Raw genomic sequence first — 12,723 nt, forward strand, 5'->3', positions numbered from 1 at the left:
CAGCACTGAGGCGGGAGGATTCCAAGTTCGCTGCACTAACAGTACTGTATAAACGTAGCTTTAGGCTGTGTGTAGAAGGTTTATATGGAGCAAGGTGTATATGTTCATACTTGTGTTGGTCAGCTTGATGATATCTCATTATGGATATGCAGATATTTGAAAACCTAAAAAATATCAAAAATCAAAAGCAGTTTTGGTCCCAAGCATTTCAGATAAGGAACACTCAACCTGTATTTTATTTGTTGTTGTGGCTTTGTTTTGGTACTGGGGATCGAACTCAGGACCTTGTGCTTGTGAGGCAGGCTCTAGAACCACTGAGCTAAATCCCCAGCAAGTAGTTTTCAGAATTTGTTTGTTTGTTTTTTTCTTGGTACCAGGCATCAAACGGGTCCTTGCGCTTTCATTGCGCTTTCAAGATCGCAGCGTAACCACTGAGCTAAATCCCCAGCCCTCAACCTGTATTTTACATTCTTACCATTCTTGCTTTAATTAAAGTAATCTTAAGGACAAGTCTCACCCACATATGTAATAAGCTTTAAATTTTGCCATCCAGTGGCCTTCAGTTAACAAAATTGAATTAGTCAAAATATGTGCAACAGAAATGCTATATGACTTATTGTAAATGTGGGAAACACTCAGGGAAGAGAACACTGGGACCTGGCAGTGAGCCACTTGACATGGAAACCAAGTACTGAATTGAGCAAAATGGGGTATGCAAAGAAAATAATGATCAAAGGTCGTAGGTCCTAGAGGACCTGAAAGATTCCTCAAAAAAACTACAAATAGAAATTCAGGGGTGGGGGATTTACCTCAGTGGTTTCACCGCCTGCTGCGCAAGTGCAAGGGCCCGAGTTTGATCCCCGGTACCAAAAGAAAAAAAAAAAAAGAAATTCAATTCAGCTTAGCTGTACTTCTTTGAGTACCTTCCTGAAAGAATTAAAGACATCGTATTACAATAGTACCCATGTTTAGAGCAGCATAGTTCACAGTAAATTATGGAAGGAGCCTATATGCTCATCAACAGATGAGTGGATAAAGAAGTGTGCCAAAGGCTGGGCATGGTGGTACACGCCTGCAATCCCAGCACTTGGCAGGCTGAGGCAGGAGGATCACTGAGTTCGAGGCCAGCCTGGGCTACATAGTGAGACCCTGTCTCAAAAAACCAAAAGAAAAGTGTTATATATATATATACACAATGGAGTACTTACTTACCCATAAGGAAAGATAAATTTGAGTCATTTGTAGGAAAATGGATGGATCTTGAGATCATAATACTAAGTAAAATTAATCAGACACAGAAAGTTAACTATCACATGGTTTTCGTGACCCAGGAGGAACCAAAAATATAAATAAAGACTAAAATAGAAGTGGTAGGAAACAGGGAAGTAGACTCTGGAGATGGGAAGGGGCTCTGGGGAAGGAAGGAGGGAAGGGAGTAAAAATGATCAAGATGCAATATGTATATGTACCAGTTCCCCAAGATGAGCTTAATTATGTATCACAAACATTAAAAATCAAATTATTTTTTAAAAATGGGTCAAGTGACTGGAACAAGAGTCATGGATAGTGAAATAAAAGAGAAAGGCTTCAGCACATTAATTGGAGGATGTATCAAATCAGTCACTAGCAGCTGGGGTCAATCCTTGTAAGACATTGGAATTGGAATCAAAGTGCTAAAGAATGTCACTGAAAAGCTCAAAATGTGGTTCAGGAATACCTACTTCTGAATTCTCTGAAATGTGTGTTTGTTCTAGAGGCCAGGCCATCCATCTTTTCTGCACAATCACATTGAAAAGCCCGTGTGTTAGGCTTCGCATTGGGAACAGACACCCCTTTAGGGCTGTGCTTGAGGCTGGGGAAGCCAGGGAGGATTCTTATCTGTGGAGATTAACCAAAAACTGAATCACTTGATCAGTGTACCTGCATGGAATGCTGCCCCACAGCCACTCAAGTGCTGCCTGCCAGGCAGAGCAGACTGCAAGTCTCGGACAGTTGCTTTACACATGTGTTGGGGGGTGGGGTGAGACAGGATTTCACTATGTAGCCTAGGCTGGCCTTGAACTTGTGCCAGTCCTCCTGCCTCAGCCTTCCGAGTGCTGGGATTGCAGGCTCGCCACCACACCTGGTTTAGATGTGCTTTTGAAAGAGTCCCAGACACCCAATTTGGTCACCTTTCTCCCCCATGACATGTCTTGTACTTGTGCATATCGAAGACTAAGATGATCTTTGATTTTTGACCTGTTTGTAACAAATGTCAGGTTTGAACAAAGACCGGAGTTTGGGTGCAAGTGGCTAGATTTGTCTCTGGCCAGCTCATGTTAAGAGCCAGGCAAGCAAGCACGTGGGTTGACTGGGGTGTGGGGAAGATCTAATGAGGCTTTGAGCTCCAGGAGGTGGTGCAGAAGGCTTACTACCTTCTCAGTCTCTTCCTCAACCATTGTTCCAAGACACTGTGAGTAAACCTGAAGCCTTTGTGAAAGCAGAGCTGCTTCCTAGGAAATAGGTACTGGCTTCAAAGCAGTGCCCACTGCACACCCGCCCCACCCCACACCCACAGCTTTAAACTACACTGCTGACTTATACTTGCAAAGCCTCAGCTTCCTTATCCATAAAACAGGATGACTGCAGTAACCACCTCTGGAGGTAGTTGAGAGGATTGAACATGGTGTAGGGGTCAGTGCTGCTATGATGAAATATCTGAGGCTGGGTCATTTATAAATAATGAGTGTTATTTTTTACATTTCTGAAGGTTGGGAAACCCTTGTTCAAGGCACCAGTAGGTCTGGTGTCTGGTGAAGTTCTGCCCTCTCCTCAGGAGGCCCCTTGCCACAATCCTCTGGAAGAAAAAGCTCTATCCTCACACAGAAGAAGAGACTCTGTGCCTAAACTAGTTTGCTGCAGCCCTTCTATAAAGCACTGAGCCTGTCTTCATGGTCTAATCACCTCTTAAAACCCTCACCTTAAAATACTACCACAGTGGGGATTAAGATTAAACAGATGAATTTGAGGATCCTCCTGGCTTGCCTCCCTAGTAGCTGGGATTATAGGTGTGTGCCACCATGTCTGGCTCTCCTGTCTGGATTTCGAAAAATGTTTTTCAAATTATTCTTCTGAAGTCAGAGCCATTCTGAACACAAAACTACTTGCTTTCTTGGAAAGATCTAATCTCTAGTTTCTGGAATTTCAGGTGATATGCTTTCTGTGGGTCTTTTTAAGTCCTTCTGGGCCCTCAACAGACCTTTTTAATAAGTTTGTATCCTCCAGTGCTGGGAAACGTTCTTGTATTGTTTATTATTGATCCTTTCTATTTTTTTTTCTCCAGTACTGGAGATTGAACCCAGGGCCTTCACACTGAGCTACATCTTTAGCCTCTTTTGTTTTTAAATTTTGAGATACTTAGTTGCCAAGTTACCCAGACTAGACTTGAACTTGCAATCCTCCTGCCTCAGCCTCCCAGCATTATTGGGCTTACAGCCCTGCACCACCACACCCATTTTCCATTCTTTATTGATAATATTTATGTTACTTTATTTTTGTGCCTTTTGGTTATTTTATAGCACCTTGTTTTTATTTCATGGATACAATTTTTGTCTGATAGTACTTAGAATTTTGTGGACTTTTTCTTCATCTCTTGCAATAATCACTTCAACTGGGGGGTTGCCTTAAAGTTAGGTGTTTCCCCCCATATGTCTAATGACCTTTGCTGCCTTTTATCTTTAGGAGTGAGAAACTAGCAGCTGACTGTCACTAGCTTTGCATGGGTGGCTTCCCATGCAGTGGGCTGTAACAGGTAGGCAACCAGGACAGGGACTTGGCGGTTTTGCTGTGAGTTCCAAACTGAAGTGTACTTGAGCCTTTTCTCTTTGGCCAGTCAGTCTCTCCAGAGAGGCATCTCCCGCCTCCTGCCTGAAATAAGTCGCTGCCAGCATTTGTGGGGTGAAGGTCCTACCCAAAGCCTGTGTCCAACCATGCTCCATCACTTACCCTCTGCAGAAGGTAGCCCCAGTCTTCCGGAGGGAGCAGAACCGCTGCCTGGGTGGCTGTTCTGCTTTGCTCTAGAGTATCCCCCCAAAAGCCCTTGTGTTAAAGGCGTGATCTTCATCCTGTGGTGCCATTGAGATAAGAGTGGAACCTTTAGGAGGGGGCCTAGGTCTTAAGATGGGAGCATTGCTTTAAAGAGGACATTGGGATCTTTGCCTTCTCCTCTCTGCTTCCAGGCCATCATGAGGTGGGCAGCTCTGCCCCACCTCACACTCCCATGATGTCCTGCCTTGCTCCAGGCCTCAAAACATTGCAATGAGCCCAAGGGGGACTGAGACCTCTGAGAGTGAGCTAGAATTAATCTTTTTCCTCCTTCTTAGTTGATTCTCTTGGGTGTTTTGTCCCTGTAGTGGGAAGCTAACAGTAGGTGAGTGGGTGGGTGAGTGAGCTGACACCAGCTGCTTCTAGCATGGACTTGGCATTAAAATGGCACCTCAGATCAGTGGGGAGAAGGATGATTCAACAATGTGACAACTTGCTATTTGTGGGGAAGTGGGATGCTGACATTATTGTTTACTCTCAAATGAATGAGAAATGGAGCAAAACGTCAAATGTTACAATAAATAAATTACAAGAAAAATACGTATTTTTTGGTTTTGTTGAGACAGGGTCTCCCTCTATAGTTCAGGCTGGCCTTGAACTCATCATGTAGCTCAAGCTGGCCTTGATCTCAGGGCGATCCTCCTGCCTCAGCCTCCCAAGTGCTGGGATTACAGGTGTACACCACAATTCCCAGCAAGAAAAACATTTTAAGACTGAAGAGTGAACAAGGCCTTTCTTAGCCTGACACAAAACACAAGTCACAAAGGAAAAAGCCCAGACCAGGGATGTAGCTCAGCAGCATAGTGCCTGCCTGACAAGCTCGAGGTCCTTAGTTCGATCCCCACTACCAAAAAGGAGAAAACTCCAGACAAGTCTGGTTTCATAAATGATTAAAACTTACCACACTGTGAAAATAAATAAATGAACATATAAACAAAATGGCAGTGCTCACTTTGGCAGCACATATACTAAAATATAAACAAGTGACAAACTAAGAAAAATCTATGCAATAAATTCCAAAATCAGAACACAAAGATAATACAAGAATGGTAAAAGACAGTTTATTGAATAGAAAAGGAAATACCAAGTTTCTCAACCACACTCAAAAATAAAAATGAGACTTTTCACAGAAAAGGACTAGTAAAAATAGGACCTTTATTATTAAGTATTTTTATGAGCATTCATAAAAAGTACAGTAGTATTTCCTTATACTGTTGGGGAGAATATAAAAATGGTACAACTCTTCTGATGATCAATCTGACCTAAATTTTAAAAGTACAATTTAGCAGAACAATGTCTAACCATGTATCTTTGATGTATTCACATGCATACACGTATGTACACACATACACTTACCTATATGTATGGAGGTTCTTCTGGAATTTTTTGTAATCACAAAAACCTGAAGTCAACAAAATAATTGTAAAATGCAGAATTATAATTTATCCATTCACTGATTGAAGACCATTCTATCATAGAAAAAAATATGAGGTGTAGTATTGATGTGAAATGTAGTCTTAAAAATTCTGAATTGCTAAGTGAATAAAAGCAAGATCTTGAACTGTATTGTATAGTATGACCCAATTTCTGGGGAAAAATGCACATGAAACTCTTACCAAGGGTTACCTCTGGGGAGGGCAATTGTGGGCAGGTTCAGTGTGGGTGGGGGCTTTGATTCTTCACACCTGGTCAGATTGAGGCTCTCTCAGGCAGCTTCCCCATGCTCTGATGTCCTTTCAAGCAGGTTTCCTCATGTGACACCTCCATTGCCATAGGTTTTTGCTCATGGCGTGCTCTTCCTTTCTCTTTGTAGGTCTGTTTTGTCCATTCTTTAAGAACCAGCCCAAGTACCAGTACTTCAGGACTAGTACTTTCATGAGAACTTCCCAAACTCCTCAAATTATACTACTGTCTTCCCCCTCAGTATTCTTGCTGTACACAGCTGAGTAATTATTCAATTTTTACCTGTTGACTTTCTCCAATTTTCAAGCATCTTAAGAGGAGAAAACATGTGTGACTTTATTTTGTGCTCCCTGCCCTCACACTTCAGTCACTGTGAAGGACAGCACTCAATACTTATAAATAGGCTACTGCTTCCTCCATATATACATGTTACTTTAAAAAAGCAGAACTAGGCCAGGTATTTAGCTCAGTGACCTGCACCTGCCTGGCAAGTGCAAGGTCCTGAGTTCAATCCCCAGTACCAAAAAATAAAAAATAAAAAGTAAAAAAGCAGTATCTTGACATTTAGCTCCTTGGTCTTGAGGCCTTCATTTGTTTTGTTTATTTAGGGATGGGCAGATGGAATAAAGTTGATTTTTCTAAGGGTAAATTCACATTTTATACATCTGGAATTTCCCATTCAAGAGAATCCCTAAAAAACTGAGATCTGGGCTGGGGATTTAGCTCAGTGGTTCTGGCACCTGGCTCGCAAGCGTGAGGACCCGAGTTCAATCCCCAGTACCAAAAAAAAAAAACAACAACTGAGATCTCATTTATTCACAATTCTTTCAGTAAGCAGAATGCTTATTTAAATTAGCTAACAGCTTTCTATCCTCCCCACATAAATAAAAGGAAAAAACCCCACAAAGAATATTTTAGCAATAGGAACACAAGAATGTTAAATCCTTATTAGTGAACATCGATATAACAGTGTAATATCAATTTTTATCCAGTGTAAGAACATTTTAAAGCTTTATTTTATAAAACATTTCAGAGTTCCTTATAACAGCATATCAAAAGTGAAATCTACATATATTGATTTAATACTCCATGTTAAGACCCAAACTCCCAATCCTAGGTAAGAGGTCAAGTTGCAAGATACAAGTAATGAAAATTAAACTATAGGTAGTATTTTAAACAAAAAAAAAATTAGCAACTTTTTAGCACTTAAGTAAAATGAAGCTTTAATCAAAAAGACTTAATTCCACAGTGTCTTTTTTCCAAGCAGTAATTAATCATATCAAGCCTGTGATCCTAAGCTCCAGTGACAGGTATGCTTGAAGCAAACAACATAATTCTAAGTGGTATTCAGCATGTACTATATTTCTGGATTTGATTTTAGAACTTATTCTGGAGTCTAATGAGACAATGACTAGAGAGAAGAGCTCTGAACCACCACCCCCCAGCATTAACTTTTTATGTCCAGCACAGGGGCACATTACAAGATTTAATCAACTTCTCACACTGACTGATTCACCAAAGCATACTTCAGCTACAGTTGTCATTAAGGAACACACCAATTCTTAACAGAAGAAAATTCTGTACTTCCAGTTTTAAAAAGCAGTTTTATGAAGAAGCAACCATTTATATATCTGAGAATACATATTTAAGTTTTCACAACTCCATGCCTTAAGAGGAACTTTCGGAACTATCATTTTGCAGACTCTGTGCCATATATTTACACAGTTCAAAATTTCTACAATATATTAGAAATGGTAAATGGCACAAAATAATCATAATAATCAAAATTTTATAATATTCAAGTTTTCAGTGATCTTTAAAAAAGTATAACTGTCTTTGTTCAGCTAAGATATCCAATTATGGTATATAGAAAATCCTAGATATGTGAAAAAAATTAGTTAAAGAAAATCCTGGGCCAGGGATTTAGCTCAGTGGTTCCGCCACCAGCCTCGAAAGTGCAAGGACCCGAGTTCGATCTCTGGTACCAAAAAAAAAAAAAGAAAATTCTAATACCTTTCAACTTTTTATTTATATTGTTTTTGTGGTACTGGGAATTGAACCAAGGGCCTTCACACTGAGCTATATCCCTAGCAGTTTTATTTTTTATTTTGAGATAAGGTCTCACTAAGTCACTAAATCGCCCAAGCTGGACTTTTAACTTGGAATCCTCCTGCCTCAACCTCCCAGAGTAGTGAGATTATTGGCAAACTCTTTCCCATGGCCCTTCTGACTTTTTAAATATGGATAACTTGCCGGAGATTTAGCTCAGTGGTGCCGCTGCCTGTCTCGCAAGCGGAAGGTTCCGAGTTCGATCCCTGATACCAAAAAAAAAAAAGTATACATTTAAATATGGATAGCTTAAAATGAATTACAAGTTCTGGGCCGGGGATTTAGCTCAGTGGTTTTGGGCCTGCTGCGCAAGCGCAAGGACCGGAGTTCAATCCCCAGTACCAGAAAAAAAAAAAAAGAATTACAAGTTCGAGCCCAGTCTGGCCAATTTTGCAAGACCCTGTCTCAAAATTTTAAAAAAGGGCTGGGGATGTAGTTCAGTACAAAGGCCCTTGGTTCAATCCCAGTATGGGGTGGGGAGGGGAAGACAGCTAAAAAGAAAAGTGCTAGTCTGGCATCTGAGTAATTAAAAAGTTATAACCCCGAGTCACTACTCCGAATCCACTTTAGGTTTCACATAATTTTCAGTCTTAATACCATTATTTTTATTCAGATAAATGACCTTTAGAAATCATGGGTATCACAAATGGCACTTAAGGAAAAGAATCACAAGATGCAAAAAAAAAAAAAATCACAAGATGCTAGGGGAAAAAGAAACAAATCTCAGCAAGAACAGTTCTTTCAAATGAAGAATGTTAATACACAATGGAAGCACAGTTTAGAAATTCTGGGAAGCTAACGTTTCTTATTTGTTTTACTAAGCAATATGAATTAAACATTATAATCTGAAGTCCTTTTAAACCCAAAGCATTCACAAGAAAATGGGCCAGGCATGATGGTATGCCTGTAATCCCAGCACTCAGGAGGCTGAAGCAAGAGGATCACTGTGAGTTCAAGACCAACCAGGACTACATAGTAAGTTCAAGGCCACCCTGAACTACATAGTAAGACCTTGTCTCAAAAAAGAAAATGTATGGCGCTGGGGATTTAGCTCAGTGGTTCTGGCGCTTGCCTTGCAAGCGCAAGGTCCCAAGTTTGATCCCTGGTACCAAAAAATAAAAAAAGAAAATGCAGCACAGCGCATTCTAGGAGTCACAAAAAGTTTCTTCTTGCCTGAGACTTGGGTATATGGGTCTCATTTCTGTTCTCTTACTTTGTCACAAAGAGAACCCAATACAAATCTCCACTTAAAGTAGTCATTTTTGAGAACAGTAGGATCTAGGGCTAGGGATTTAGCTCAGTGGTTCCACTGCCTGCTTTGCAAGCGCAAAGTCCCAAGTTTGATCCCCGGTCCAAAAAAAAAAACCAGTAGGATCTGCATTTTTTTCTAACTTCTCATCCATCCAGACCCTGAGATCTACATAAAGATTTCAATGGAAACTTTTTTCACTTGCCTGCAGACTGAGCTACTATATAACCTACCCTGAAGGGATGGAGGCCTGAAAGTCACTGGCTACTACCAAGGTTCCTCAATGTGTCCTGTTTTTATTATTACTTTTATTTAATATGACAAAGACAAAAGCTCCAGCTAGAAATTTATATATTTCAGAAATACGCCCCCCGGGGGGGGGCTTTACCATTTCCAATTTCAAAGTAGATGCTTCCAAATCAAACAGTATCAAGCTGCTAATTAGCAACTGAAAATAATCAGCTATTCAAATTATGGAAATGCTTGAGGTGGTTTTTCTGTTTATTTTTGTTTTCCCCCTTAGCACTGGGGATAGAGCTCAGGGGTGCTCTACTACTGAACTACAACTCCAACTTTTTTTTTTTTAGATAGGGTCTCACTAAATTGCCTGGCCTGGCCTTGGCCCTAAACTTGCAATCCTCAGCCTTACCCTTTCCAGTAACTGGGATTACTGGCACGGGCCACCATGCCTCCAGCTCCTGGTTTTCATGAAAGCTTCCTCTTATATTTTATAAGGATGGGAGTATATGACATCCACACACAGCTAGTTTCAAGAAATAGTTCTTTTGAGTAAAATTTATCCTAAAACAAATTTTTCCAACTCCTTTTTTTCCAAATTGTTCAATGACAACAATTGTTTAAGGACAACAAATATATGAGGCAGGGTCTGAGATGGCACTGTACCCTTTAAGAAAACTAACACTTTAGTGGACTGGGAAACTTCACAACATAAACTATGTATTTATAGACTTTTTTCTTGGTGCTGCATAATATGAGAAAATATGTTTTGACTCAAAGATAAGCTACAGTACTGCAGTGTAACATGTTCATTAAAGAATCAGCATAATTTAAAAGAAAAGCATAGATAGTATGTTGTAATAATTCTGATATTTTCATTATTTGACTTAAATTACCATATCTTTTTTCTCCTTTTGATTTTACATTTCTTAGAAGGCATTTTTAAATTTTTGAGCTGTTTGAAACAATCATGGATACACTAATGTAATAACATAAATATAAATAACACATAAGCAATATTTATGCACACACATGAGCAGACCCAAACATCAGACCACTGAAGTTGTACTCTCAGGGTTCACACGCATGAGTCTAGAGGTGTTTCTCAGGTCCTGGAGCTGCTTGGCAGGTTTCCCCACACCTTCCTCAAACCTCTTCTCCACCACAGGAAGGACTGTTTCGTACAGAAAGGATGCGTTCTGCCTGATAAAAGCCTTCTTCTCTGGATCCTGCTCACACCGCAGACTGTAATCCACATGCTGAACAGCAACCAGGATGATTTCCACCAGGCTTTCGAGAAGCACCATGTGCAGCTCAGGGAAATACAGCTTCAGCGCCTCTTCCAGAAAGCCCATAGTCTGCTTGGTAAAGGCAACCACTGTGTAGCTCAAGTTCACCCAGCAGTCATCGCCTGTGTACTGCTCAAAGTTACTGACCCCACAACTCCTCATCTCTTCCTTGAGCTTGCTCAAGGCCTCAGGAGTCATCAGGTTCATCCGCCTCCACATCTCCTCCGAGTTGCGGTGTTTGGTGGCTTCAATGATGATCTCCTTGTAGCTGTGCAACGCCCCCTGGATGTCTTTCACCAGCAGAGCATGGATGATGAAGGTGAGGTCCAGCCCAATTTCCCCCAGCTGCTGGCAGTGCTCCTTGGCCACCTTCACACACTCTGCTGCTGTGGAGAGGCTCTCCTTGCTGTCAAACACTTGCTTGCTGAAAGCATCCACAAACATGCCCATGGCTGACCTTGCCCAGACCACAAAAGCAGAGTAGCAGCCACTATCTGTGCCTGCAAAGTCCGTCTCGAATTCCCTTGCAGTCTCCAGCAGGCTGGTGAAGAAGACATGGCAGAGCTTGTGAATGTAGAGGAGAGTGGCCCCTTCAATGCGGAGCTGCCGTATTGCAGTGTGCACAGCTGCTGCCCTGTTTCTCAAAAACAGCTCACATGCCTTTGTGCACTGGCCCAGCCGGATTAGCTGAGAAACTGCCCTTCGAGTGGCCTTGGGGCCACCTCTCAATGAGCGATCTGGGGAGAGTTCAAACATGAGCACCTCAGTGAGCTGCCTTACACGCTCATCCACTTTGGCCCTGAGTTCTTTCACAGGAGGTGAGCTGGGCTTGTCTTCTAAGTAGTGGTTCAGCTTGTCCAGAAGATCAACAGCTCCCTCAAAGTCCCTCTGGGCAATACAGACATCCAGGTCTTCCGGCAGCTCCTGGATCCACTCCACTGAGAGGTCCACCTTCTCTTCCTCTACCTCAGGAACAGCCGGCTCTTCATCGTCATCCTCCTCAAATGGGTTGCTGGCCTTGGCAGTCACTTGTGGGGGCCCTCGTGGGGCCGCTGCCTCCTCCTGCTCCCTCCTCCTCTTCTCGCTAAGGGCCCTCTTGGTTTCCTCCAGCACTTCCAGCCACTCCCGTTTGATTTTGGCATTTTCTGCCTGAAAAATTCGGCTCTCAGGGAACATGAGCAACTTGAACATGTCCTTCATGGGTGGGTTGTCCTTGACATTGACCACAGCCAGGCCGTCCAGCTGGTACAGCGCGTTGTAGCGGTACATGCCCCGTCGCTGGGGCAGCCAGGTGGCCACCAGCAGACAGTCGTTCATGAGGAAGCCGTGCACTCGCTGCAGCTGAGCCATGTTGTCCGCCTCATACTCCACTAGGTCCCCGTTGTACACCAGGTACTGCCCAGGCGTCTCCAGCAGGTGCCTGCAGCCCTCCACCTTCTCCAGGAGCGTGGTCAGCGTGCGCTGCTTGCCCTCCTCGCCGGCGCTGGGGCTGTCGCGCGGGGCGCCCGCTGGCCCCGGCAGGAAGCCGGCCTGGCCACGTCGGCGGTCCCGGGCACCCGCGCCTGGTGCGTCCTCGCCAGAGGCGGCCCCCGCCGCAGTGGCGGGCAGCAGAGCCAGCGGGATGCTCTCTAGGCTGCTCTTCTGCTCGGTCAGCAGGTGGCTAAGCTGGTACATTTCGCTCTCCAGGTAGGAGATCTCCCGAGCCGTCTCGATGAACTGCCGATAGTTCTGGTAGACGTTGCGCTTCAGGTTCTGCGCAGTCTCCTCCGCCAGAGCCTGCACCCGTTGCCGGTGCTCTTGCAGGTCGCGGTCCCCGTCCGACTGCTGCGACAGCTGCTTCACGTACAGACGCGCCTCGAAGCCCCCCGATTCCAGCTGTCGCCGCAGGCGGCTCGCCCCGCTGTCCGACAAGGCCATCGCCCTTGCAGCGCCAGCCTCCACAGTCACTGTCACTGGCCGCCGTCTGACCCCACCCAAACCCCGCGGAACCCGGAGGTTGACGGCGCAGAACGTGAGCAAGACGAGGACGCCTGCGCCAAGAACGGGCGTCGGACACTGCGCCTGCGCCGGGGC

The 12,723-nt window shown here is 43.5% G+C and overlaps 1 protein-coding gene across 1 annotated transcript; it reads right to left on the reverse strand.

Moving 5' to 3' along the window:
* Window positions 1-6,747: 6,747 nt before the first annotated feature.
* On the reverse strand, window positions 6,748-12,718 carry Exoc8 (exocyst complex component 8). Its single transcript, XM_004854657.3, has one exon. The coding sequence runs from the start codon at window positions 12,565-12,567 to the stop codon at window positions 10,411-10,413; it is 2,157 nt and encodes a 718-aa protein (XP_004854714.1). The 5' UTR covers window positions 12,568-12,718; the 3' UTR covers window positions 6,748-10,410.
* Between the last annotated feature and the right edge of the window lie 5 nt (window positions 12,719-12,723).

Source organism: Heterocephalus glaber, unplaced genomic scaffold, assembly GCF_053883595.1.
Source record: "Heterocephalus glaber isolate CG9 unplaced genomic scaffold, H.glaber_assembly_v1.0 deba00001472, whole genome shotgun sequence".
In the NCBI taxonomy this organism is placed as follows: domain Eukaryota; kingdom Metazoa; phylum Chordata; class Mammalia; order Rodentia; family Bathyergidae; genus Heterocephalus; species Heterocephalus glaber.

Coding starts and splice junctions, on each gene's coding strand:
- Exoc8 (XM_004854657.3), bottom strand. CDS start 12,567: ATGGCCTTGTCGGACAGCGGGGCGAGCCGCCTGCGGCGACAGCTGGAA.